This window comes from Psittacula echo, assembly GCF_963264785.1.
Source record: "Psittacula echo genome assembly, chromosome: 12".
Classification (NCBI taxonomy): Eukaryota; Metazoa; Chordata; class Aves; order Psittaciformes; family Psittacidae; genus Psittacula; species Psittacula echo.
The window spans coordinates 8143798-8168380 of NC_137747.1; the positions used below are offsets into that span (position 1 = coordinate 8143798).

The following is a 24583-nucleotide window of genomic DNA, read 5'->3' on the forward strand; positions in this document are numbered from 1 at the left end:
TTATAAGAAGCTCACTCAAAACTATATTTGGGAAAGGATCAGGGGCAGGAACCAGCTGATTCCCCCCACCCTGAACTCCCCAAAAGTGAAGGAATCTGCTGCTTTTCCCTGGGCCAGCTCCTTGCAGGGCTGAGCAGTGGGAACAGAGCATCCTGCCCCTTCATTTGAGTGGAGGGCTGAGGTGACATCCGATCCCCAGGACCTAGAGTCTATAACACAGATTAGAGCAGTCCCAAGGGGTTTTATTGTGCTTTGTTAAAAATAAACCAGTGAGATTATCCCATATTTCCTCCCCCTCAGCTATATTTCTCTCCATGTTATTTTTAAGCCAACCCCAAAGTCTTCTTATTAGTCAGAGATGCACACAGGCATCTTTCCAGACCATGCTGTTGGTGTTTGGTTATTGTGGCTAATGTGAGACATGCAACTTGTTTTTGCTTCTCAGTCTGTAATTAATTACTAATGGCATTTCTATCATTTGCCGGGACAATCTGGTCTTGCATTTTCCCCTGTGTACCATTGTGCTGGCATTTGTTTGCAGATATCTTTTTGTAACAAACAACTGCCTCTTGCATTGCCCAGTTTCCCTTTGCTGAAGCGCTTCATTAAATGAGCTATTTACTTTTAATTTAGAAGCACTGCCCCTGTGGCAATGGAACTTCAAAAGAAGCTCTCTTGTCATTCGGGGAAGGTGCATGGCTCTGAAAACATTACCCAAGAGACAGCGAGCTGTGTCTCAGGGCTGCAGCTGCATCAGAGGTGCCTGCTGATAGCTTTGTTGAAGGCTTCCATGAAGAAATGCCACAATTTGATGTTAAGATGAAAGCACATTTCCGAGCGCTGGTTTATATTTTCCCCAATAAGTTCTCATTTTATTAGGTCCGTTCTGCTCCTTGCAGTAAATTTAAATTCCAGATCATTGTGTTTCCTGCTTCTTTGTCATTTCCGCCTGCTGAAAAAACGCCCTTTCCCACTTGGATCTGGGAAAACAAAATAACTTCGCCTCAAAGTGGGGTCCCAAGTCTGAAAACCCAACTTGTGCCCACTGTGCCTACCACAACTACTGTGAGAGAGCAGAAACCTGTGGGCAGGTCTGCAGGCTCTCCCTGAGGAGCCTGGTGCATCAGGGTGACCCTTCCTGCTCACTGCTGGATGCTTTCCTGGTGCCTTTGCCAGCCCAGCCTTTGCTTACAGGTTGGGCTGGCAGGAGTAAGAGTTTGGTCAGAGCTCTCAAAACAGCTCCTTTTCTTTTGCTTTTGATGTTCAGTGCTGTAAATAGCTTTCTCTTCAGGATAATGGCTTCATTTCAAGAGGCGAGAGTAATGGAAGGTATAAGAAGAAAATTCGTGGCTTCTGAAGACTGCTTTCATTTTAAAGAAAATTGCAATCATGGATTAAAAGGAAAGAACCCAAGATATTCAATGACTCTTGATGATATCAACAAGCTTTGCTTAAAGAGAATCAGTTGAAATGGGAAGTATTATTGGTGCAATACTCTTCCATTTGCACCATGGGGAAATAAATGAGTAAAAATCAACTGACTTCTCATGGCTTTACTTGTGATTATTGCTAGGAGGAGAGAGTAGAGTTTAATTCCTGCAGTCCTAATGTGCTTGTGAAGTGCTTTAGCAGAGAATGCTGGGCTATCAGCTGATGAAGATGTGGATTCCCAGCCCATCCTGCCATAGGTTTGTGCTAGGACCTTGAACAGGTCACCTCGTCTCTGTATTTTGGCTGTCCCTCCTCAACATGAGGAAGAACCAGTTACTTCCTCAAAGGGATGTTGTGAAGTGAAATACATTAAAGGACAGAGGCCTCTCCAACTGTATACCAAAAAGTATATAAATGGACAGTAGCACTCAATCTTTTGTTGCTGCTGCTAAGTGCTCAGTGCTGTGAAAAATGCAAATAGAAAGACACTCTTCATGCCCAGGAAGCCTGCATAAAAGCTCTGTGACTTGCACTGACTCTGAATCTTGAGAAAATCAAACTAAGCACAGCTGAAAAAGTACCCTTTGCTGATAGATCCCTCTAGGAAAAGCTGCATTAGGCTTTTCTTTGGAAAGAACACAAACTTCAGGTTATTTTGAGGCTGCCTTCTTTACGGCCATCATTAGCTAGCACACCGTATCCATAGTATTACAGGGGAGGTGTGAAAGGATGTGGTATTTGTGCATGCATCACCAAGTCCATGAAAAGAAATCCTTTCAGCCTCTATTTTCCTTCTCTGTTAGTAGCCGTATTTACCCCCCTTCCCGGAGTAAGTGTGAAATTTGTCTGTCCACCTACCTTCCCATACAGAGCCAACTGCTCCAGCGGAAGTCCACTAATGAGGAATGACATCACACAGAGCTAAACATACCCTGCAATGTCCTCTGCTACTACATGCTTCTCACATCCTATTTTGGGCATTTTCTTCCCTAGGCTCAGTAACCAGAGTCAATGCTTAATGAAAAACAGAGTGTGAACTCCCCATCTGCCAGAGGCTTCTCTGTAAAGAGTAAATCTGCTGCATTCCCACCCTAGATGACTGCTTTATAGGTCTCGCTTTCAATCATAGCTGCTTCCTTCCTACCAAACAACAACTTTACTCCTATCTTCTGCTGGAAAACCCTATTGTTCTAGAGCAGCCTTGAGCACAGTCTGCAACCCTCCTGCCCCATGTGCTTGCCAAGACCGCAAGGACAAACTCTCCAACTGTGCTTATTGTGCCCAGTGGGTTCAAAAGCCACAATATCAGGTATGGCTGAGCCTGCATCAGGAAGTATACTCTTTGTAGAGCCCCAGGTCTGACGGGGCTTCCTTGGCAGGTAATTTTTGACTTACCCAAGGAAAGCAGGCTAAGTCAGCATAGAATCATAAAATGGTTTGGGTTGGAAAGGACCTTAAGATCATCCAGTTCCAGCCCCCTGCCATGGGCAGGGTTGACTTCTACTAGACCAGATTGCTCCAAGCCCCATCCAACCTGGCCTTGAATGCTGCCAGGGACGGAACAACCTGTCCCAGTGCCTCACCACCCTCACAGGGAAGAACTTCTTCCTTATATCTAACCATATTTAATCATACTCACTGAGAAATCCGCATCTTCTGCTCGCAGGTGGTCTGCAATGTAGTGAACCCCTTCCACTGCCAGCTTCAGGGCTGGGGACATCAACAAAAGGTGCTGCTCTTTGGCGCTGTGAGTCTTGCTTCCTTGAGCTGATGTACCAGCAGCCTCATTCTTTTTGCATTTACACTTGCACTGAGGGGGCTTGTGATGGGGCTTCTCTTCATTTAGGTGGCACCGTTGGGATGCTGGAGAGGCAGTGGATTGGCCATTGGTCTGGGAAGAGTCCTCTTGCAGGTAGCAGTACTGGATGCTCCGGGACCTACATCGGATGCTCCCTTCCTCTGCCTTATTGGGGCTGTACATCTGCTGAACACTCAGTGATCTGCCTTTCAAGACGGACGTGGTCTGGGTGTCACTCAAGGGGTGGCAAGAGGGTTGTGGGGAGGAGCAGGTCACCTGTACAGCCTCTGGGTGCAGCACAGAGTACTGCCCAGAAGGGGACTTGCACATAGGCTGAGGCTTGGCTGGCTCCTCCAGGTGGGCACAGAAGGAAGAAGTGGGTGATGGCTCATTACTCTGAGGGCTGGGGGAAGATGAGGTAGTGAAGTTGGGTTCTACGTCGATCTCTGACCAAAGCCTTGGTGTGTTGGTTATTTTGTGCATGGATTCAATGAGCTTCTTGCAATTGTCTTTCACTGTGGAAGGGCGTTTCATGAAGAGGAGGCGTGGGACTATGTCAAGGAAGATCCTTCTCACCCAGTCAGGCATCGTGTGGGTGCGTGGGGAGCGATGGTGCACGTTGAGCACAAAGACCGTGATGATGATAGACAAAGTAACAAATATCATGGTGAAGAGAAGATACTCTCCAATCAGAGGGATGACCAAGGACGTAGATGGGATGATCTCCGTGATGAGCAGCAGGAACACAGTGAGGGACAGCAGCACAGAGATGCACAAGGTTATCTTCTCTCCACACTCAGACGGCAGGTAGAAGACCAGGACAGTCAGGCAGGAGATCAGCAGGCAGGGGATGATCAGATTGATTGTGTAGAACAGTGGCAGCCTCCGGATAATGAAGGAATAAGTTATGTCAGGGTAGATCTCTGTGCAGCATTCATATTTCTTGCTGTTGTAATTGCCCACAGCATTGATGATGACCCACTCCCCACTCTCCCAGTAGTCCAGCTGGTCCACATGACTGTGCATGCTCACCAGGTCTATCTTGGCTTTGTCATAGGTCCAGGAGCCAAACTTCATCGTGCAGTTTTGCTGGTCAAAGGGGAAGAAGGTAACATCGATGCTGCAGGAGCTCTTATAGATAGCAGGAGGCATCCACTTTATTCTCCCATCATAGAAGAGGTGGGCCTTGGTCAGGTGGGTAACTGCAAAGTCACCATCAGCACTGGGGAGAGATAGAAGATAGAAAAAGACTAAAGCTTCTCTTGGACAAGTCAACTCTGTTAAAGAAACAGGATGTTTCTGTATACACACTTGTGGCACCCTAGGGATGCAGAAGTCCCATCATGTACCAACACTGGATCCATCTGCTCCATGCAGTGGGTTTTGAACTCTGCTGGCTTATGCCATTACATGCCAATGTCAGCTCCCACACTGAGGAAGTCAGGTCCTTGAGGTGAATGTACACAAGTTTTCCTCAAAGGTATCCAATAAATGCCTGGAAAGGGTTGAGTTTGCTTTGGAGAGGAGGGAGGAACCACTATCAGGTGGTGTGGCTGCAGGCTCTGCAGGATTAATTGTGACAGCTGCTCTAAATGAAACAGTGCTGGATAATCATCCAGTGTCTTACATGGAAAACAGCAAGAGCATCCTATTAATGGGAATAATGAAAGTTAATCTCTTGATTTCCCAGGCAGGAAGAGAGCTGTCTTTTATGGTGTCTTCTTACAGCGACTCTCAGGTGGGGTCTGTGTGCTGGTATAAGATAAACGGGTAACAACTCAGGATTTTATATCAGAAAGCCATTTTCCAGGCAGTGGGAAAGCTAACACATAAACAGCTTTGTTTATCTGTTTGTACCTGCTTTTCTCAGCTGATCGGTGCACTGATTTCCCACACCACGGTGCCACACACACATGACACCGACTGCTTCCAGCTCACTGTGGCTATCAGGATATAAGTGAAGGAGATCAAGAAAGGCAACAGAAGAGGCAAGTGCACTAGGGACTTGGGGAAAGAAAGACCACCAAGGAATGCTATACTTGAACTGTAATAGTGTTGGGTAAAGGAAGGAGACTGAGAAACTCTGGGAATGGGATTCCCCAGCCCTGGAGACAGCTTTGTCCTCCACCTGCCTCAGCATCACCAGTCACAGCTCTGCTCCTTCCTCACACCCATCTCTGCTACTGCACATTCAACATGGAACCTGCCACTTGTCCTCCCTTGATTTCTACTTGTAGAAGGAGGATGCTGAACCCTTGGACAGTCACAGCCTGTATCAAACACCTGGGTTCAAGGAGACTTAAAATGTGAGTGAGGTCTGGATAAAGCACCTGTTTTTGTCATCATGAGCAAATATCTGCAAGGTTGAAATCCCAACCAAAAAAAAACCAGTTGGAATCTGTTTGTAGAGCAATGTCCTCAAGTTTAGCTATGGGAATAGAGGAAAGAGCATCCAAAAAGCAAGGGAGGGAATTGGAGACCATCTTACACACCCATTCAAGCAGAGCTTGGGGATACGGAGGAAGCAGCCTGTTGTCTGATGCCGAGTCACAAACAGCAACGCTGCTAAACGAAGAGGAAGCTGAGCAGGGGAGGGAGAGCTTCTGCTCAGAACTTGAGATGAATTATTCAGGCTGATATAGATAGAAAGCTCTCTGCTGTGCCCAGCCCTCCCGGCTGGAACCCGTCCAGCCTGCAGCCGCCATCCCAGCAGTCAGCAAACTCCCTTGGTCCTGCTTTGCTGCTTCAGTGCTCAGATGTGCCCTGACAGCAGCCGCACAGTGACGGGGTACACGGGGGTCACAACTTCTTCTTCCTCGCCACCAGCATGGAGATGACCTGGTGGGGTCCCTCAAGCTGCAGAAGGCAAAGGAACCTCCCTGGTGACCCTCCATTAATTCAGATGCAAAATGGAGGGGGGAAAAAGCCTTTCTGACATTTCCTCTTGCCCAGCAAAGCATCCGCCTTAGTCCACGACCGCACTGGCTTCCAGTGGGACTGGTGTAGTACTGTTCATTAAATAAACTCAGAATTACGATGGAGTTGAAAACCAGGTTTTTACTAAATTCTCCTTTATTTCTATAATGGAATTCTTTGTTCTTTGCAGCAGATTTTGGAAAAAGAAAAGAACACAAAGGGACCTGGGGCTTTTTGGCCTCTGAACTGGACTTTTTCTAAAGCTTTAAAATGTCTTTTTTGGTTTTAGACAAGAAAGCTAAAAATATGAACAAACCCAGCCTGCTCTCTCAAAGGGATGAAGGCAGAACCACCACTGTATTTTACTCTGATGCAAATAAAACCAAGCAATGCCCATACCATCATCGATCCATCTCCTCTCTTACCTCTTTCTTAAATCTAATTTACACTCTGGGACCACTTGCTTTGGATAAAAATCAGCTTTCCTTTTCTCCTGGGTTTTGCCTGCACTGTAAAGCCAGTCTGAGACATGAAACATGCACAGCAAGTGACAGTCCCGTGTTTGCTGTTCTCAGTGGATTTCTTTCTAAATCTCAATAGGAATCTGGAATCCAATTCTACATTTAATACCATTTTTGAGCCATGATTAAATTGTTCAGTAATAGAGCAATATGCTTAGAATTAGACTCATATTCCAGAAAAGGGATAATGAGCATCCATTAGTGTTTCCCCTCTTAGGTGGAGCAGGATAAACAGCAGAGGTGTGTGGTTTTCGTTTTGAAACTGTTGGAAAAGGGCATGAAACTCTGGTTAAAATTCATCCAGGAACAATAATAATTCATGGATGGTGCTTCATTCCCTGTAATGTCTTGTCTGGCAGCTTTTCAGGCTCTGCATGACCAGCCACACACCTCTCTCCTGCAAGCGTAGATGGAGCCAGTGGGATGCTCTGTGTGTGTATGAGCAGTGTTCCAATTATTTCCATAAATGATCTGCTGGTTTAACGAGGAAGACGATAGTTTTTAATTGCTTGCCCCACAAACCCAGCCTCATCCTGGGTCCTCCAGCTCACACCTTATTACAAATAACACTGGCACTGCCTTCCAAGCTGCCTTTTGCCTGCAGTGCCATGGCAGGATTGAAACCAGCAGCAGAATAGCTCCTTGTCTCTGAGAGTCAGACAATGACTCTGAGGAGCCATAAAACACCCTGGGATCCTCCTGCTTTCCCCTTACCAACCTAACAGGGCTGTGAAGCAATCCCTGCCTTGACTTTACTGAGCATGTTTAAACTTCTCATTGAAGTTCAATGTAAAGATATTTAAGCAATTAGTAAGCAGGCTAAGTTAGCCATGCTGTTGTACATAACCTGTATCCAAGCCAGCTATATATATATAAAGGTAGTGTTTATAGTTATCTTAACCCTTCTTTAATACATGTATTTTTGCCTCCCTCCCAAACCTTACCACCCACACTGGACCTTCAAGCATATGTTTACTGGATTGGAAGCTGGCATTCTGCTGATGAACCTAGAGAGATGCTTTAATCACAGATAAAGCTTTCATTCTGCCCCTCTTGATGTGATGAAAGGAGGAAACAAGTTCACCTGCCTGTTGACAATCTTCCAAAGCCTTTCCCCAACGGATGAAGGTGAAACAACCCCCTGCAATGGAAGTGTGCAGGTAGGAGATTGGAGAAACCCTGTTGTCTTTGCTGTGGGAAAAAACCCATGTGCTGACAGCCCTGACTGTGTAATGAGACTATTCCTTTAGACAGGAAGGTGGGAGATCTGATGTAAAGGGCTGGCAAATATCTGCAGTCATTCCTTTATAGCGGCAACACATTTTCACCTCATTGAATCTACATCACTGTGTTGTGACAGTTGTCATGAGAAACCATTTGGAAGGAGCAAGTGCAAGGTATAAACATACCAAGAAGAAGCTGAGAAGGAAGATAGTGAGGCTCTCCTGATTAACCTGACCTCACAGCTCTGAAATGTGTCAGTAATGGAGCTTTTACATCTTCATGTCAAACACAACAGTGCACACCAATACAGAGAGAAGACAGCCGCTTAGTTTTTGCTAAGGAAATAGCACTGCTGTTGTTCTGCAGCCTTTGATTTCTCATTTTGAGAATAAAGGCTGCTCTTCTAAAACCGTCTGAGTTTATACGGTTCCAGAATGGCATTGTTTTACTGGCAGCCATCAACCTGCATCCCGTCTGCTGATGGGAGACTTTCCTTTTTCCTTTTCCAGTGCCTATTTTCCCTGCAGTTGGGAGATAGATCATCTCACAAAATTGAATGTTTTCAACATGCATGTAAATGAGACACCCATTTATTTTCACTTCTGATGATACAATTTCAATCCAAACAGAGCTTTAAAAGCCTGGAAATTAGCTCTATGCATATATGGATATCACTAGAATGTCCTCATTTAAAGTATTTTTCATCAAAGATCAGGAACCAAGAAAAACTGCAGTTTCAAGACCCCTTTTAAGAATGTACCCTGCACCCTTATGGTACACGTTAAAGAGATGCTCTTATAATGGTCAGATTAAAGTACTCCCTAAAGGCAAACCAGAGAATGTTTAACTATTGTTTTGTGCTACCAAAATGATAACTACAAATGCACAGATATGGAGACTGTCTGCTCCGAAGCCCCTGCTCAGAGCAGGGTCAGCTACAAGAGGATCAGGACCTTGTCCACTTGGGTTTTAAATAGCATCGAGGTCTTGGCAACTTGGGTATGAAACATCTTGGGTAGACAGATGGAAGTGTCTGTGAACTGATGTGTACCTCTATGTTAAGAACTTGGTGGTAACTGATATTTTGGTTGTTCTGCAGTAAAACAAGCATTGGTCTCAGAAATGTGCTAGACAGAAGAAACAAGCACAAGGCTTCTAATTCAATTCTTCCCTTTGCCAAGCATCCTCATGAGCACTTTGGAGGCAAAACTCTAGCTTTGTCCTTAGCATAACAGCAGGAGAAGTCCTTGGATGCTAACACAGCAACAGCCCATAAGAGAGATCCCTCTTACAGATTTCTTCCTATCAAGACCTGTATTACTGGATAAAGCTTGGCAGCAAACCTCAAAGTGATCTAGAACTGAAATTCCTCTCTAGAAACAGTCATTTAAACTCCCAGAGGAATCAGGAAAGCTAAAGTGTGAAGTAATGATTATGAGACTATTCTAAACACAATCTGGCGCAAAATGACAAGATCTGAGCAAGTACACACATACACACAAAGAAAAATGTCAAGAATGAGTCCAATATTTCAAAGGTTAGACTGGGGCATCTTTTGGTATTTCTCCTGCAAAGAGCTTTGGTATGAGTCAGGAAAACATCATTACTCCATAAATCTCACTGGTTACAACCATCATAGTATATAGCTCAAAAGAACAAGTCACTATAGTGTAGTTCAAAAGAACTTTCTCATCAAGCGATGATCTTCAAACCCAGACCAGTAATCCTTTGCGCCCATATTAGCACAGGGTGAGCTCCTCAAGATATTTCCTACTCCTAACTGCAGACATTTGTATTTGAATTGCATTCATGTATGACTTTGTCTTTTATTCTTGGTTGGGGTTGGTTTTGTGACCATGGGGTCTAAGGCAGGGAACCGCTAACACCAGAGAATACAGAGGAAAACATAGATGTTGAAGTCTGAATGTCCCCAGTAGGTTTTCTTCTCAGGTTTTACAATCATCAGGCTTGAGAAGACAAATACTATGATGCCATCATGAATATCCAGTTGAAAACCAACCAGGGAAGCTCACATTTCACATTCGCTGCCCATCCATCAGGCTCAAGGACATGGTCCTGCATTCCTTTGGGCAGTCTTTAGCTACTGGAACACCTGGCTGCAAAGCTGAGGTTTCAGGAGTTTCTCCTCCGGAGTTTCTGTGTTATACCTGGTCCAAAAGCTCAACACAGTAGTGCAGAAGCAGAAAAAAAACCAATATAGCCCCAAAGGCTTATCTCCTTAATAACCGATATATATATATATGTATATTATTTTTTACTCTAAATATACGAAGAAAAATGAAAATGTGCTTAAAGTCCATTCATGAATAGGAAAATAAGTGAATGCAGAAGATTAGATAATTCATGTATAAGTGATTTGGTGGTATCTACAGCCTCACACAAGGAACAGCCAGCCTTCTTGGCAAAGAAAAGGCTCTGTCGCTTCACTATGAACTCATATTCCTCTGCTATATGTGTTTTGTCATATCAAGTAGAAACTATTTACAGAGTCTTGGAACTTATCGAGCCTGAAAATTCAACAGCATATTAATTTCCCTGTAGGATATTAATTTGGGTTTAGATTCCTTATGAATGTTGACGACTACATATACTCGGTAGGTCAAACCAGCTGAGTTTACTGATTTAATTTGGGCCTCTAGAGTGGATAAATGGAAGGTTTTGACAATAATAAGCTTAGATATAAGAACAGCCTCACAGCAAGGGGTTAGGTTTCCTTAAAGATGTAAATCTCAGATCAAATTAAATTTCACTATTTCTATATATACCCCAAGATGAAAACAGAAGCGGCATCTGTATAATCTCTTGCCCAGAGAGTCTCTTTCCCAGACGATACCATCCCAAACAGAGACACCATACTTGTGCCAGAGCATGTGACAAGCAATAAGTAGCTCACGTTAAAAAGCCTGAATGGTGCAAAAAGCCAGCGTGGCAGCTCTGTTTCTTCCACCAAGTTCTCTGCACACATTCTCTTGGTCTTAGGGACCCAGAGTTATGAGTGTCTACTTTAAGTTCCCTCCAAATAATATATATATAAATAATAGTGTATATATATATAAAATATGAGACAGAATCCTTGTTAGCATACCCATGACTAGTCGTTATCTTTGCAAAGCCTTTCTTTCTGAAACATTTCTAGCTGAGATGTCCACAAGGAGAGACACTGTCTGGTTATTCTGTTGAGGAGCTACCATGCAGAAGAGCTTTCAGATGTATTTTGTAGGAAGTTAGGTAGAAGAGAGAAGTATATAACAGGGCAGAAAGCAGTTTACATAGGGCTACATGAAAGAGCATGTGCAAATATAGCTGTAAAGGGGTATAGAATTAATGGAAAACCATTAGTGACTGGCTAATGGTTGGCGCCTATGTCCATGTTTAATTGATGGATAAAGCAAGCAATTAAAAATGCATGATAAACTCATGACAACCAGCAGAGGAATGCATGATTATTAATGGTAAATATGGATGAAGGAAGAGGAGTAGCTTGGATTTAGGTAGGCGGGGACTACATCTTCCTGCATGGTAGTGGGTCACTAGTACAGATAGACCCACTATCTGTCATACCTTCCTGCAAGTCAGACTGAGTCAAGCAACAACATGCGCAAGGCTGGAAGACTCCTACCCAAGAAGAGGATGACATTCTGGGATAGCTGCTGTGGCCAGCAGATGGGCAGATGTTCCCTGAAGTCCCTGCAGTAACCACTGACAGCAGCAGTGAACTAGGACAGCAGAGGGGCAGAACATGCAAGAAGCAGAAGCCAATGGATGCCATTGACCTTTTGGGGCTGCTTTCAGCATAAAGTCTCAAAATGTCCTGAGCACAAAGGATACTGAGGTCTTCTATAGTGCATGCACCATGCTTATGAACTGTGGTGAGCACAGTGAGCCAAGGGAGCAGATGCAGTGGAAGCTGTGAACACCTTTCTTGGCTGCAATGTGAGGCACTTGTAATGCAATATTTATGCTCAGAGTGTGTCCCTGCAGTTCAGCAAGGTCCAAGTGCCTACGAATTAGTCATTTCCTCCGGTCTAATCTCTGAAAGGTGCTGTGTGAGGATGCAGTGATTTCCAAGAGGTTTGCAATCACTCCCCACCTCTGAGGATCAGAGACAAGCTAATGGGAAAGGTAACATTTTCCATGGTCTCCAAAGCTCGCAGTCCCCTGGACAGATTCCTCCTTCAGCTATATATATTTCTTTTCAAACCAAAAGCAAATTCCTATCAAACTAGAACCAGGCAACCATGTATTAAAAATGAGCCTGGCTTCTGTTGTGAGAGTTTTCTCTGAGTGTTAACTACATACAAAGATGGTTTTGTTTGATGCTGGCAGCAAGTGTTTTCTCTGGAGCCTATGCTGGGGAGGGAGACTGGGATGTGCTACGTCCTATGAGACTGGAGAGCTGTGGTGCGATAAGCAGAGGAGAAAACAGTCTTGGCACTTGGACAGTCTTTCTAAGAATATCAACGGGTTCCAAAGTAAAGCAAGAAAACAACCCCCTGGTCTTTAGGAAGTGTCCATACAAGAGACAGGTTTCAATTATTTGGAATCAGGAACAAATATCTTCTTAAGACTAATTCTAGAGTGGTATTGGGCTGACCTGAAACTTGCACTTGTACATACACAAGCCTGACATGGTCCAGCATATTTTCCATATTTAAACCCATGCTCAGTAATTGGCTTTTCTAGTTGATGGTGATGAATTAGGGGAGAGCTCCTCGGCGAAATGAAATTGAAGAGTACTGAAAGCTCAAATCCAGCTTAATTGTGTATCTGACATGTGAAGAGAGAACAATACCTGGCATCCCTCAACAAAACTCACTGATCAGAGGAAGGATCATTAGGAGAACAAAGTCCTTGTGGTAAATGTTAGTCATGTCATTTAAGGCACATCAAGGACATGTGTTATGAGCATTCAACCAAGGAGAACAAAATAAGGAGGAATAATTGCAAGAAGCAGTTAAGAAGAAGGGGACTGGAGCACCTCCCATATGGAGACAGGCTGGGAAAGTTGGGGCTGTTCAGCCTGGAGAAGAGAAGGCTGCGTGGAGACCTTATAGCAGCCTTCCAGTATCTGAAGGGGGGCTATAGGGATGCTGGGGATGGACTATTCATTAGGGACTGTAGTGACAGGACAAGGGGTAACGGGTTCAAACTGAAACAGGGGAAGTTTAGATTGGATATAAGGAAGAAATTCTTTACTGTGAGGGTGCTGAGGCACTGGAATGGGTTGCCCAGGGAGGCTGTGAATGCTCCATCCTTGGCAGTGTTCAAGCCCAAGTTGGACAGAGCCTTGGGTGGCATGGTTTAGTGTGAGGTGTCCCTGCCCATGGCAGGGGGGTTGGAACCAGATGATCTTAAGGTCCTTTCCAACCCTAACTATTCTATGATTCTAAGCACCTTTAACACCATGAACAGAGAAATCTGCAAGGCTGTGTTTGACACTCACTTGTTGTAGAGGACAATATCTGGCCTCCAGATCAACTCGGAGGGGATTCGGATGGAGGTGACATTTTCATACTCTTGGGGGTCCCAGCGTAGCTTGTAGTCGTGCCACTCCTGCAAAGATGAGGCAGTTACAAAGCTGGCAAATTCAGACTGCAGAACTGAAGAGGAGCAGGGGAAAGCACAGATTTGGGTGCACCCACCTGCTTCACCCACACGTTCGTGGTCATCATCTGGTTTTTCTCATCCTGCAATGCAAGATCAGGTATTGGTTATAGAAGCAGATGGAGCAGCCCAAAGAAGTCATTACATTTCTCTTGCTTGTACTTCATTTCTGTAATTATAAATCACCTCTGCAATAGATGTAAGTTCCACCTTGGAAATATAAAGCAGATGTTTCTGTCATTCAGCATAGGACAGGGCACAGCTGCCTGATGCCACTGAACAGCTGAGCCGGCACCTAAGCAATCCTTTGAGCAGACAGACTTTAATTCACTGGGATTTTCCTTGATGCTGATGGATTCAGCCTGGAACTATGGGGCCAGGCAGAGGAAAAGGCTCCACAACTTGGCTTTGATCTAAGCACTGAATGGATGGGAGTGATGGATGTGTATATCCTTACTCACACATATGCATGGATTACAATGCTCAGCTTCATCTGCAAAGAGTGTTCAGCATTTCTACAGTGAAACATTATGAACACAGTTCTGGAAACATGAAGCTCATTTCTCTGTCTAACAAATACATCAACTTAGAGCACTATGGATTGGGTTTTCTGAATAATCCCAAGCTACTGTGCTGACACATAACCCCTGGACAGCCTGGTCTATACCCATGCTGTCAATTGGTAACGTTTTTCCCAATTCAAATACAACTAGTATGGAAAGGTAGAATATATATACACTTCTAAATAATGTAAGGCAAATATAATGCTGACAGCACTGTAGTAGAATTAATTGCTGCTTGCTGCTTGCCTTGCATGCTTGTTACAACCCCTCTGTAAATCACTAAGATGAATGACATGGGGCAAAGCCTAGTGCTGGTCTGATTTAAGCATCACACCAGAGCTCAGAGCTTGTTTGCTTGTTTGTTTCTTTTCAATCTCTCTTTGGTTGGCATCCAAACCAGCTCAATTGACAAGGCTCATTTGGAAGCAAAGTGCTCATCATTAACCTTGCTCTTATGGCAGTTCAGGATTAATTCTGAACATTAAAAGCCAGAAGATGTGCCTCCCCCTCACTGCTGTTGTGGCACTAAGTGTAAAGCCTGACCAGAGATACCCTCATCCAGGGTTAGGGACCAGAAGCGCATGGAAGGAATACAAAAAACCATCAAATGAGCAACAAAGAAAGGGGAAATACCCAGCTACATCCTTGGGTGTTGATGGGAGTTGAGGAATGTCATTGGATGAGTCTACCATGCCCTGGACTGGACCAAACCCTGAACATCTGCTTCTCTTCCCCCTTTGCAGTTCAAAGCACTGGGAATTCCAGTCTCACAGGTGCTACCCTTTACTGGAATGTTCTCCCCTTGTTGGGTGCAGACCAGAAACTCCTGCCTATTGCTACACGTGAGGGCTGTGCCATCCTCCTGACCCAAGCAAAACATGACTCTGGCCCCCTGGGTTTATCCCATAAGGGGTTTGCAATGTGCTAATGACTGCGCGCTGCACGGCTGACTGCTCCTGCATGGAGCCAGCCCAGAGGACAGCGGGTGACAGCAGCCAACAGGAGTGCTGCACTCTCTGGCCTCTTTCCTCAAGGAGAACACAGCACAGAGAGATACAGGCATAGGATTCCAGATGTGTTTCTCAGTGGCTGCTCCTAGACACATGCTTGATCCTGTACCACTTTTATCTGCGCTCAGAAGGGTGAGGTAAGGACACACAGGGATGTCAGACTCCACATTGACTTTTGTGCCCCAGTTTTTGCCAGCAGGAGCTGGGGTTTGAATACAGCTCTGATTTCTCTTCCAGACTTCTTTCATTCACAGCCAAATGCTGGGTCTAACAATTGCAATGGGTTTTGCAGCAAACCAGTGCCACTGTCGGGAAGGGGAAAGACAGCAAAGGGATGTCATCAGTCCCCAGCCACTCAGACTGGGGTGGGAGGGGATGAGAGCTCCGTACCCACCAGCCCCAGCCCAGCACTGCTTGCTAGACACCATTGACATGACTCTTAGATTAATTCATCTTAAGTAAGCTGGGGAAAGCACTGTGAAGCAGGTATATCGATCCTGCATCCTCACAGGCCAGCAGCAGCATAATGGAAAGTCTCTCTCCTGCCTCCACAGTCACTAATGTCTCATCTTCAGTCTCATCAATTATTCAGATGAGAACCGTACAACTTCACCATTAGCAACTGCAAACAGCCCTGGATCTCTCAGTCTGATGAAAGAGAGAGGACGGGAATGGAGACCATTTCAGTGCTGCAAAGGTGGAAGCTGAAGGTTTGTGCACAAGGAGATGCAACTCTCCAGCAACCCATGGCTTTGATTTCCAACCTCCTGCCCTACCTCAGCTCTGTGTCCTCTGCATCTCGAACCCCTTGTCTCAAAATATAGAACGTTGTGGAGTTGTTTCTTATGATTGTCCCACACCAGGAATGTCTCCAAGTTGCATTACACTTTCCATTATCACCCCTTTTACTTTGCCACACAAACACACTGTCCTGGGGAGTATTGCGTGCAAGCAAGGATGGGGGAGAGAAGCATCTGGGAGCAAGATCTGCACCAGCTAGAAAGCCTGTGCATGTGCTTAACATCTGCAGCCCTGCAGGGATCTCCTTTGGATTCAACACTTGACCCCAACACACTGTGATAGAGTAATCCTGTAAATACCATTTCAGTCTGCAGCGTAAACCGCTTTGGTTTGCACATAGCACATGCAGCTTGCACATGTGTAACATTCAGAAGCTATTTTCATGTTAATATCTGCCAGATTAGTTAAAATAACCCAAAAACATTAATTTGCAGGAAGCTCTTCAGGTAAGCTACCACCCAGAGATGTATAAATCACTGTTTCTATTAGCTTGTGTAAAATGGTGTTAACAATTACAGCTCAAATTCCAAATCAGCTATTCGGGGTGTTTCCTCAGCCAGGACTCTCTGGCATTTATACCAGTTGCTTCTCTGCTCTGCTGTGATCAGTCCCACAGGTTTTGATGAGGAACTGGGGATTTTGCTTACAGTAAATAAGGAATATAGGATCCACTTTGATGACTACTCACGGTAGTCATCCCTCATTCCAGCAGAGCTGTCTGCACAATAACGCTTCCCAACCTGACCAAACTCTTCCCAACCCAACCCAACTCTTTCCAACCCAACCCTGGAGCAGCCAGTAAAACTCACATGCAACAGGAGCCTCTCTTCGAGCCCTAACCCCCTTAATTTTGGCTGTTTCTTGTACAATTGGGTTGCACTTACAACATCGATGAGCTGGGCGATGGACAAGCCAAAGCGGACAAGGACCACGTCTGAGATGTTGGCGACGGGGCGAGACCACTTGTTATAACCAGAGAAGAGCTTCTTCAGGAGACGCTCCTCCGCGTGTGCCCGGGTCTCCACATGTCCGAAGGCTGTGGGGAAGGGATGGGGCATGGTGGTGTGAAACACACGCAGCTCCAACTGGCGTAGCTGGAGCTTTCTATGGGGGGGAAACCTGCACTAACACCAGTGATGGGTAAGTGGGGACGTGTGTGAGGGGGTAACCCATCATCCTGATGACTTGCTTCCCTTGTACCCCAGGGGATGCATTGCCATGCATTTGAAGGAAAAATTCTTCCCTGTGAGGGTGCTGAGGCACTGGCACAGGGTGCCCAGAGAAGCTGTGGCTGCCCCATCCCTGGCAGTGTTCAAGGCCAGGTTGGACATGGGCTTGGAGCAAGCTGCTCTAGTGGAAGGTGTCCCTGCCCGTGGCAGGGGTTGGAGCTGGATGAGCTTTAAGGTCCCTTCCAACCCAAACCAGGCTGGGATTCTATGATTTCTCACCTTATTCACCCACCATGGCCAATTCCCAGTATAGGGTTTCTATTGCAAACCCGGATTGGTTTAAAGAAAGTGAAGGCATCAGTAACATCATTTGAAAAACACTACGTGGGCCATCCTCCCCTGAATCTGGTCTAATTTTTATAGCCACTTTGCAGCAAGTTTCTAGCACTGAAGTCTGCAAGTGGGAAAGAGGGATGCTGGAAGGGTGAGCCAAAAAGCAAAAAAACAGCCTCCTGCTGGGAGATAGAGATTTGGGATCAGATTTACACAATTCGGCTCTTCAAACTAACCTGCGTATCTGGTCTTTCACAAAAGTGATGGGTGAAGGAAGAGGATGGGAGAGAGCACACATTGGGTAACAAGACCACAGTTTTCCTCAGTAATAACTTTGAAAGTTGGAAGCTGCAAGGAGCAACCCTGACCCTGCACGTACAACTACGGGAATCATCAGAGGTGCCTGTTGGTTATTAAAGATTAAAGCTGCCCTTCTTGCAGGGGGCTGGAAATGCATCCTCTGTCATGGACAGCAGGGACAAGGAGCCGGGGGCTCTCCTTGCATCCCTCATGGAATATGGCTCCTATTTAGTCTTAAGCTGCCCTGGATTATACAAAGGGAAGCATTAGCTGAGCGCTGGCTGTGCTCTCCCCAGCCAGAGCTGTAGCCCGGAGACACATTAACACACTTTACCCAGGGAAGAAAAACCCAGGCAAGGAGAAGGATGCTGAGCCCCTGCCTGTATCCTCTCTTCTGTCCCCTTCCCGATCGTGGCTTTAACCCTTTCCCCTTCAAACCATGCAAGGAGCAGAAAATACAAACAAAGCATCACTCGGCAGAGGCTGGAATTTTGAGGACCTGCAGTGATGGGGCAGGAGTGGGGGGAAATCCTATGTTAACAGGGACCGGTCTTTGCAGCATGCCTTTGAGAGGGATAAGGGATGAAAGAGCTAAGGAGCAGAGCAGGGGTAGAAAAGCTTTCTTAAACTTACCAGGGAAGACACTGGCACAGAGGAAGAGGAGGAGGTTTCCTTTAAACATGAGAAATCCCATTGTGGAGCAAAGCACAGGCTCTAGTACTCAGCGTCTCCCGTCAGGGCAACTTTTCCTCTCGGAGTCTCTGGATCCAGCTTCATCCCCTAAACTCCTTCCTTTCCCTCCCTCTCACCTGCTTCTGGGAAGGGATAACAGCTGATGGTCAGTTTGGTGTCTCTTTTCTGACTGATTTCCGGCTCTTCCTCCTGAAGGATGCTCTTCCCTGGGACAACGCTGCACATACACTTGCGAGAGAAGCGAGAGGGCTGCAGGAAGCTCCTGTGCAGAGACCCGAAATGCAGAGCCTCCCTGGGCTATGCTGCTTGCTTCTCTCCCCTTTCCTACAGGCTGGTTTGGCTGCTGGGTTTATTTGTTGCTGCTGATGCTGTGCTCACCCTTCCCCCCAGCCCTTTGGGCAGCCTTCGTTCAGCTTTTGCTGCTGCTGGACCACTGATGTGAGCCCTTGGTGGAGCAGAGAGGGAGTATGTTTGTATATTTAATGTAGTCAGACCTGCCCACCTCCTGCTTAGGAGGAGGAGGAGGAGGAGGAGGGAATCTGTGTGTTCCAGCAAACAGGCTGCAGGGAGAAAAACTTTGGGCATGAGAAAGAAGAAGGGGGAGATGCAGATGCCAGCGGCAGCCAGAGGTGGTGGATATGGGGCCATCAGGGATCTTTACAGCACCTGAAGCCCAAACAGTGTTTAATTAACGAAAGCTGTCTGTTTGATCTTGTCCAATTGCTCTTCAGAATCACTCCTCTACACTAACAGGGTCATTAGAGATTACATTCTGGCCTGAGCATGTATATTTGCTGCTGACAGTTATTGGGCTGATGAACCTGCCTGTGAGACCAGGGCTTTGCTGTGTTAGGTGCCGTGCAAATATTAGTCTCTGTTCATAGGCAATATGCAAATCAAAGGTGAGACTGAGATAAGACGATGCTTGAATGCATCTCTATACTTGAATGTACTAAAAACATACCACAGATAACTCTGTTGAAGTCATGAAGACCTTTTATGGAGGAAAAGGTAATTCCATGTGTTAGAAATTGGCACTCCAGCCCTTCATGTCGCATCCCTGATTCCTCGCACGGGAGACATGAAATAGAGCCTCTCTGATTCATTTTGAAACTAATTTTAATATTATCACAATTACTTCTATATGGATAGCAAATGGGTCTTATTTGCAGGCAGGGGTAATGTTGCCAGCTGCAAAATTAATCAGTGTCTGTTCTAACAACACTTAATAATTTCCCTACTCCAGGAGTGTCTCAAATACCTTCCAGTACAATAGATTACTGGCTGAAAATGGGGAGGATTAAAGCCACAAGAGAAACTAGGTCTGTAGTGAGATGATAAATAACATCAGTGTAATATCAAATCCATTTTATCTTGTCTTTTCTTATCTTTCCCTCAACAGTTGTCAGCCTTTCAAATGACAAACCCTACCATATATTCCAGTTGGTGTATGGACTCCTGTACAGTTTGCCTGCCTTAGTTTCAGTGTCCTGACCCTCATTGCAGCACCTAAGCACCTGTGACATTATAGAAGTCTGTAGTGCATCCAGCACTGATAAACAGCAGATGTGAGATCAATTTAACTCAAAGCCAAAGCACAGGTTACATCCTGAGAGCCAGGATATGCAGCACTGAGCACTGATCCTTCCCACAGCCAGGAATAGGGTAGCAGAAAGGCAATCACTCCTTTCTCAGGGTAAACCCGGCATCACTCAGTCTCATCACACTGTAACCACACATTCCTGAACATCCATGCAACAAACAGGAAAACCTATTTCTTTAAACCCCTTTGCCCTATGAACTATGGAGCAAGGTGTCACAGCACTTTGCTCATTTCGGACCCAGGCATTAAACGGGGGAAATCTGGGTCTCGGTCTATTTGGTTCCAGCAACAAGCACCAGATACAACAAATCTCACAAATTCCCAAAGGCTCATGGTGGGAAATGGGATTTCTGAAAGGCCATTTTTCAAGGAGGCCGATACTCTGCACAGGTCACTCGTTGGGCGACCAGACCCAAGGGATGCAAGATGAGCTATTCCCTGTCGAAAACCTGGGCCATAAATAATACAGGCATCCTTGACTACAAACCCTCCTGCACAGAGCTGATTCAAATCCCATGGACAAAGCCTATCCATCTTCACCTTACCTTGGTTTCTGTGCTGGTGAGCAGGGGAGCTGGCGAGCAAATACTGCCTTTGGATTAACCCTATAAATAATCTTGATTAAAAAAGGATTTCCTTCTTTTGGAAATTAATCGTAAATCACCATTTCCTATCAGTGAAAGGTTTATCCCTCCCCTCCCTGGCCCTGCTTTTATATGAAGTGGGAAAGAAGCATATTTTATACAGGTTTCTGTGCCTTGAAGTGACCTTGTTAAATCTCACTGCCAGTTCCTTTCTGCATCATTGGGCCATAACAAGATTTCCATCAGCTCCTGTGTGTATTTGGAAGGCAGCATCTCCCACTGGTACATGTGCAAGAGACTCGGCCTGACTGGGACAAAAGATGTCATTTAAAGGTTTAAATGATTTTTTATTATGGGAAAGAGATGCAACTCCAGCCTGAGCTTCCGCATTATTATTAGTATCTTCCTTTGTTTGAGAAAGACATGGATAATTTGGGTAATCCAGATGTTCACACAAACTGAATGCAAACATCCCAGCTACTGAAGATTACAAAGTGAATGAAACGGAACTAAGGCACTGTTTCCCTCAAGGGTTTCAGTGAAATCACAGATTTACCCTTGGAATAAGGGCAAGCCAGCAACAAGTGTTCAAATGTTATGGGTCATTTAGCAGAATTCCATGCTTTTCCAAGGATCTGGTAACTCTTGAATTCACTGGTTTGCATCCTGCAAATAAGAGTTTTGCAGGATGCAAACCCCCAATTTCATCCCTTTTGCAAATCATTTTTATCCTGTAAAAGGCACTGACAGAAGGGGTTGAAGGGTCCCTGAGTCTTGGGTGCCTGCATATAAACTGTGCCTGAGCCCCCTTTCCTGCCATCACTTGCTCAATACGGAATGAATTCAGCCGCTCAGGGAGGCAGCAGCACGCTGCACTAACAGGGAATCCTAGACTGCAGGTTTTCTTTGACTTTGCCCTCTCTGGCCACGATCTTGCCTTGGATGTCAGTGCCAGCTCTCCAGGGCATGCCCTTGGCTCTGTTTACTTTGTAAAATGTCATCTGCACGTTTGAATCTACAGAAATGGGACATAATAATGATAGCATCTCCTTCCCCATTCCCTGCTAGGGCTTGACACAGGGGGCAAAGACAATTAATGGAATGCTGAATCAAAACCAACTTTGCATCCAAAGGTGATCTGACTTTTTTCCTCATCTCTGCTCCTGGGATACAGATTCCTCTGTCCTGCCCCTAATTGCTTTGTCATCAACAGAGATTTCAGGTGGAGCAAAAAGAAGGGGCAGAGATCTCCTTTCAGTAGAATGTGCACTGAGATGAGCAGAGGGATGTGCAAGGCTACTTCTCAGAACAGCAGGCTCAGTGCGCCTCTGGGGAGATCTGCAAGGTTCTGCTGGCCTCACAAGAGGGACTTGGCTTTAGTTCTATTTATTTCAGCTTGTCTGTGGAGTGCCAGAAGACTTGGAAAGGCATTTTTAACTAAATCAAACATTTTTACCATGTAAGAGTCTTTGGGCCATGCAGGAAGCTGCAACTCCTGCATGAGCCTAAAAATAACAGAAAAAAATGTAGCAGTGATTATTTCCAGAGCAGTAACTACAGTTACAAAGCCCAGGCCTCTCCCATGCTTGTCTTCTTCTTGGAATTTCGCTATGGACTAGATGGGGCTTCCAACCATACAATACTATTATTGTTTCCTGCAGCATCCTCATGGCAGTGATCAGACTGTGGGGACGAAGGCATTGCCATTGCTTTACAACACCCACAGCATCCACAGCAAGAAACCACCTTTCCGTTGGTGATGAGCAACGAATGATGTGAGATGCTCCAAAGCCGCATCATCCACTTGATTACTTTCTGGACCATTTTCCATCCCAAAGTGCTCACAGTGAGCAGACAAAACTGTGTGTTAAAACAAAGCAACAAAGTGAGCCAACCTCTGAAAATTGAAAGGAAAGCAAAGCAGAGAGTCATGGTCCCATTAAGACTTCCAGCTCTATAACTATTAAAGACTTCATGCTACAAATCAGAGAGCTTCTACATCTTATTTGTAAATGCCAGACTTCATTGTAAAGAGTCCATGAAGAGCAAGGAGGTAGCTTTTGCTTCTCTTGAGATCCAAGAAGATGGGTTTCTAAATTAGAGCACAGAAGCACATCTCTCCAGACAGGTTTGCTTGCCAAGGATAGCTTTAGTTTCACTGCTCAGCTTTGTAGATCTAAATTAGGCTCTCGTCCTTCCTCACCAGAGGGCAAATGCTGCCCAGTTTATTCCCTAAAGAAATCTGGAGTTGGCTGATTGACAAATCCGTTTGCTTTTCTCCCCATGATCAGCACCAGCTCCAGCTCACATCTTCCCAACCAGCACAAACCTGTCCAAGTGTGCTTCATGTTACAAGCAAAGCAGAGCTTCATGAGACTCACAGTGTAATTAGCCAGACGAGGTGCCTGAATTAGTTACAACCTTGCCTGAGCTCCTGGCCTTATGTATTAATGAGGAGTGCAATAAATCTGCTCAACACCCCGGGCTATAAATATCAGGGGCTCATTTGTGCACACAGCATCCATCCAGCTGGACAGCAGGAGCTGGGATCCTCTTTGGCCACCCCAGGGTTGAATTGGTGAAGCTCAGGAGGTGCCACCCTCATTTGAAGCCCTTGATCCCAGTGCATAGACATGATGTAGAACAACACCCATGCCAGGCATTAGCACCCTGAGCAGAGGTCATTTTAGCCTCTGGATCAGAGCAGAGTGATCCAGGGCTGCAGTGAAGGCAAGGATGAGATTTTCCAGAGATAGACTCTGCTCCACTCTCTGTCTTGATGACTTCAGGCTTCAGTTTCATGCCCACATCAGTGTGAACGTGATCTGCGTCCTCTGTGCAAAAATCAGCATGAAAAAACATGCAGTCAGTGCTAAAAACTTGGTCATAAATATTGTGCTTGGCACCCAGCTTTGGCCATAAATATTTCCTTGGTTAACCAATAGGAAATGATAGTCTTAAATCTCAATTATCGTTGAGTAGCAACTGGCTCACACTCATAAGGGCAGCTTTCCCACAGTGTCTGAAGCAACCCTGAAATACCGATTTCTGGTGATTTCCAGAATTCAAGTGCATTTTGTCCTTCCTGAGCTTGGAAAAGCTAGGATAAAAAGTATAGAAACAAATATAATAAATATTTATATATATATATACATACCTATACTTCTTTAACCTCTGTCCAGAAGCTTCCTGCAGTAGATGCTGTAATGACAGTTCAGTTTCAGCTTCCTATTTTTCCATCAGTCTCCTCATTACTGCCCGGATTCATTCATATATAGCTGATAGACAGGTTTAGGATGTGAATCTTCAGAAGTACTGTCCCAACAGGGGAGGAAAGAGTATTTTTAGGAAATTTATGGAATTGGGAGTTGCTGAGATGCGACCATCCTGTCCTGTAGATTGGCTATGATCAAGCCAGTTGAGGCGACCTTTGATACCTGCTGTAAGTCTGTGTTCAAAGTTAAAACATGAATAAAAGGTGGTGCACAGCATCATCCTTTTTGAGCTGCAAGGCAAACTGTTACTACACTTACTATACTGGTACTTGGTCTGGGTGCTGCATAGAGAGAGATGGAGAGGAAGCAAGCCAAGAGCTCCAGAAAAAGATGCCATAATAGTCTGAATTAGGGCCTAAGATCCTTTCTACTTCACATCTCTCTGAGCATCAGATAACAAAGCCTTTCAATAACCAGGAAAGTAGCACCTGCTTTGTCTGCATCCATCTCCCACATTACTGGTACCTTCAGGCTCACAACTTCTTTCTGCTCATTAAGACACTTGCTTATTTTCCTGCTGACTGGCCCACATGAAAAGAAACATCAGCCATCTGTTACTCCCCCAGTTTTCTGGATGACAAGGGGTTTGTTGATTAAGGAGGAAGTGTTTCAAAAAGGCACCTGATTTCCAAAACCTATACTATTTTCCCCTAAAATTATAGTTTCTTTGCTTGCTTTCAAAGCAGAAGTCCTGCATATTAATAACACACCAGCCTTTACTTGGGTCCAGATTCATG

At 45.3% G+C, this 24583-nt stretch overlaps 1 protein-coding gene across 1 annotated transcript in view; it reads right to left on the minus strand.

The window, feature by feature from the left end:
- CHRNA4 (cholinergic receptor nicotinic alpha 4 subunit) overlaps positions 1 to 18385 on the minus strand; it is a gene marked incomplete at both ends in the record, with an annotated part of 21522 nt that extends 3137 nt beyond the window's left edge. Inside the window, 5 exons of the mRNA XM_080628010.1 lie at positions 3071 to 4451; positions 13355 to 13464; positions 13554 to 13598; positions 16774 to 16925; positions 18325 to 18385. Of these exons, the coding sequence (XP_080484136.1) occupies positions 3071 to 4451; positions 13355 to 13464; positions 13554 to 13598; positions 16774 to 16925; positions 18325 to 18385 (1749 nt within the window). The remainder of the gene's footprint in view (positions 1 to 3070; positions 4452 to 13354; positions 13465 to 13553; positions 13599 to 16773; positions 16926 to 18324) is intronic.
- Between the last annotated feature and the right edge of the window lie 6198 nt (positions 18386 to 24583).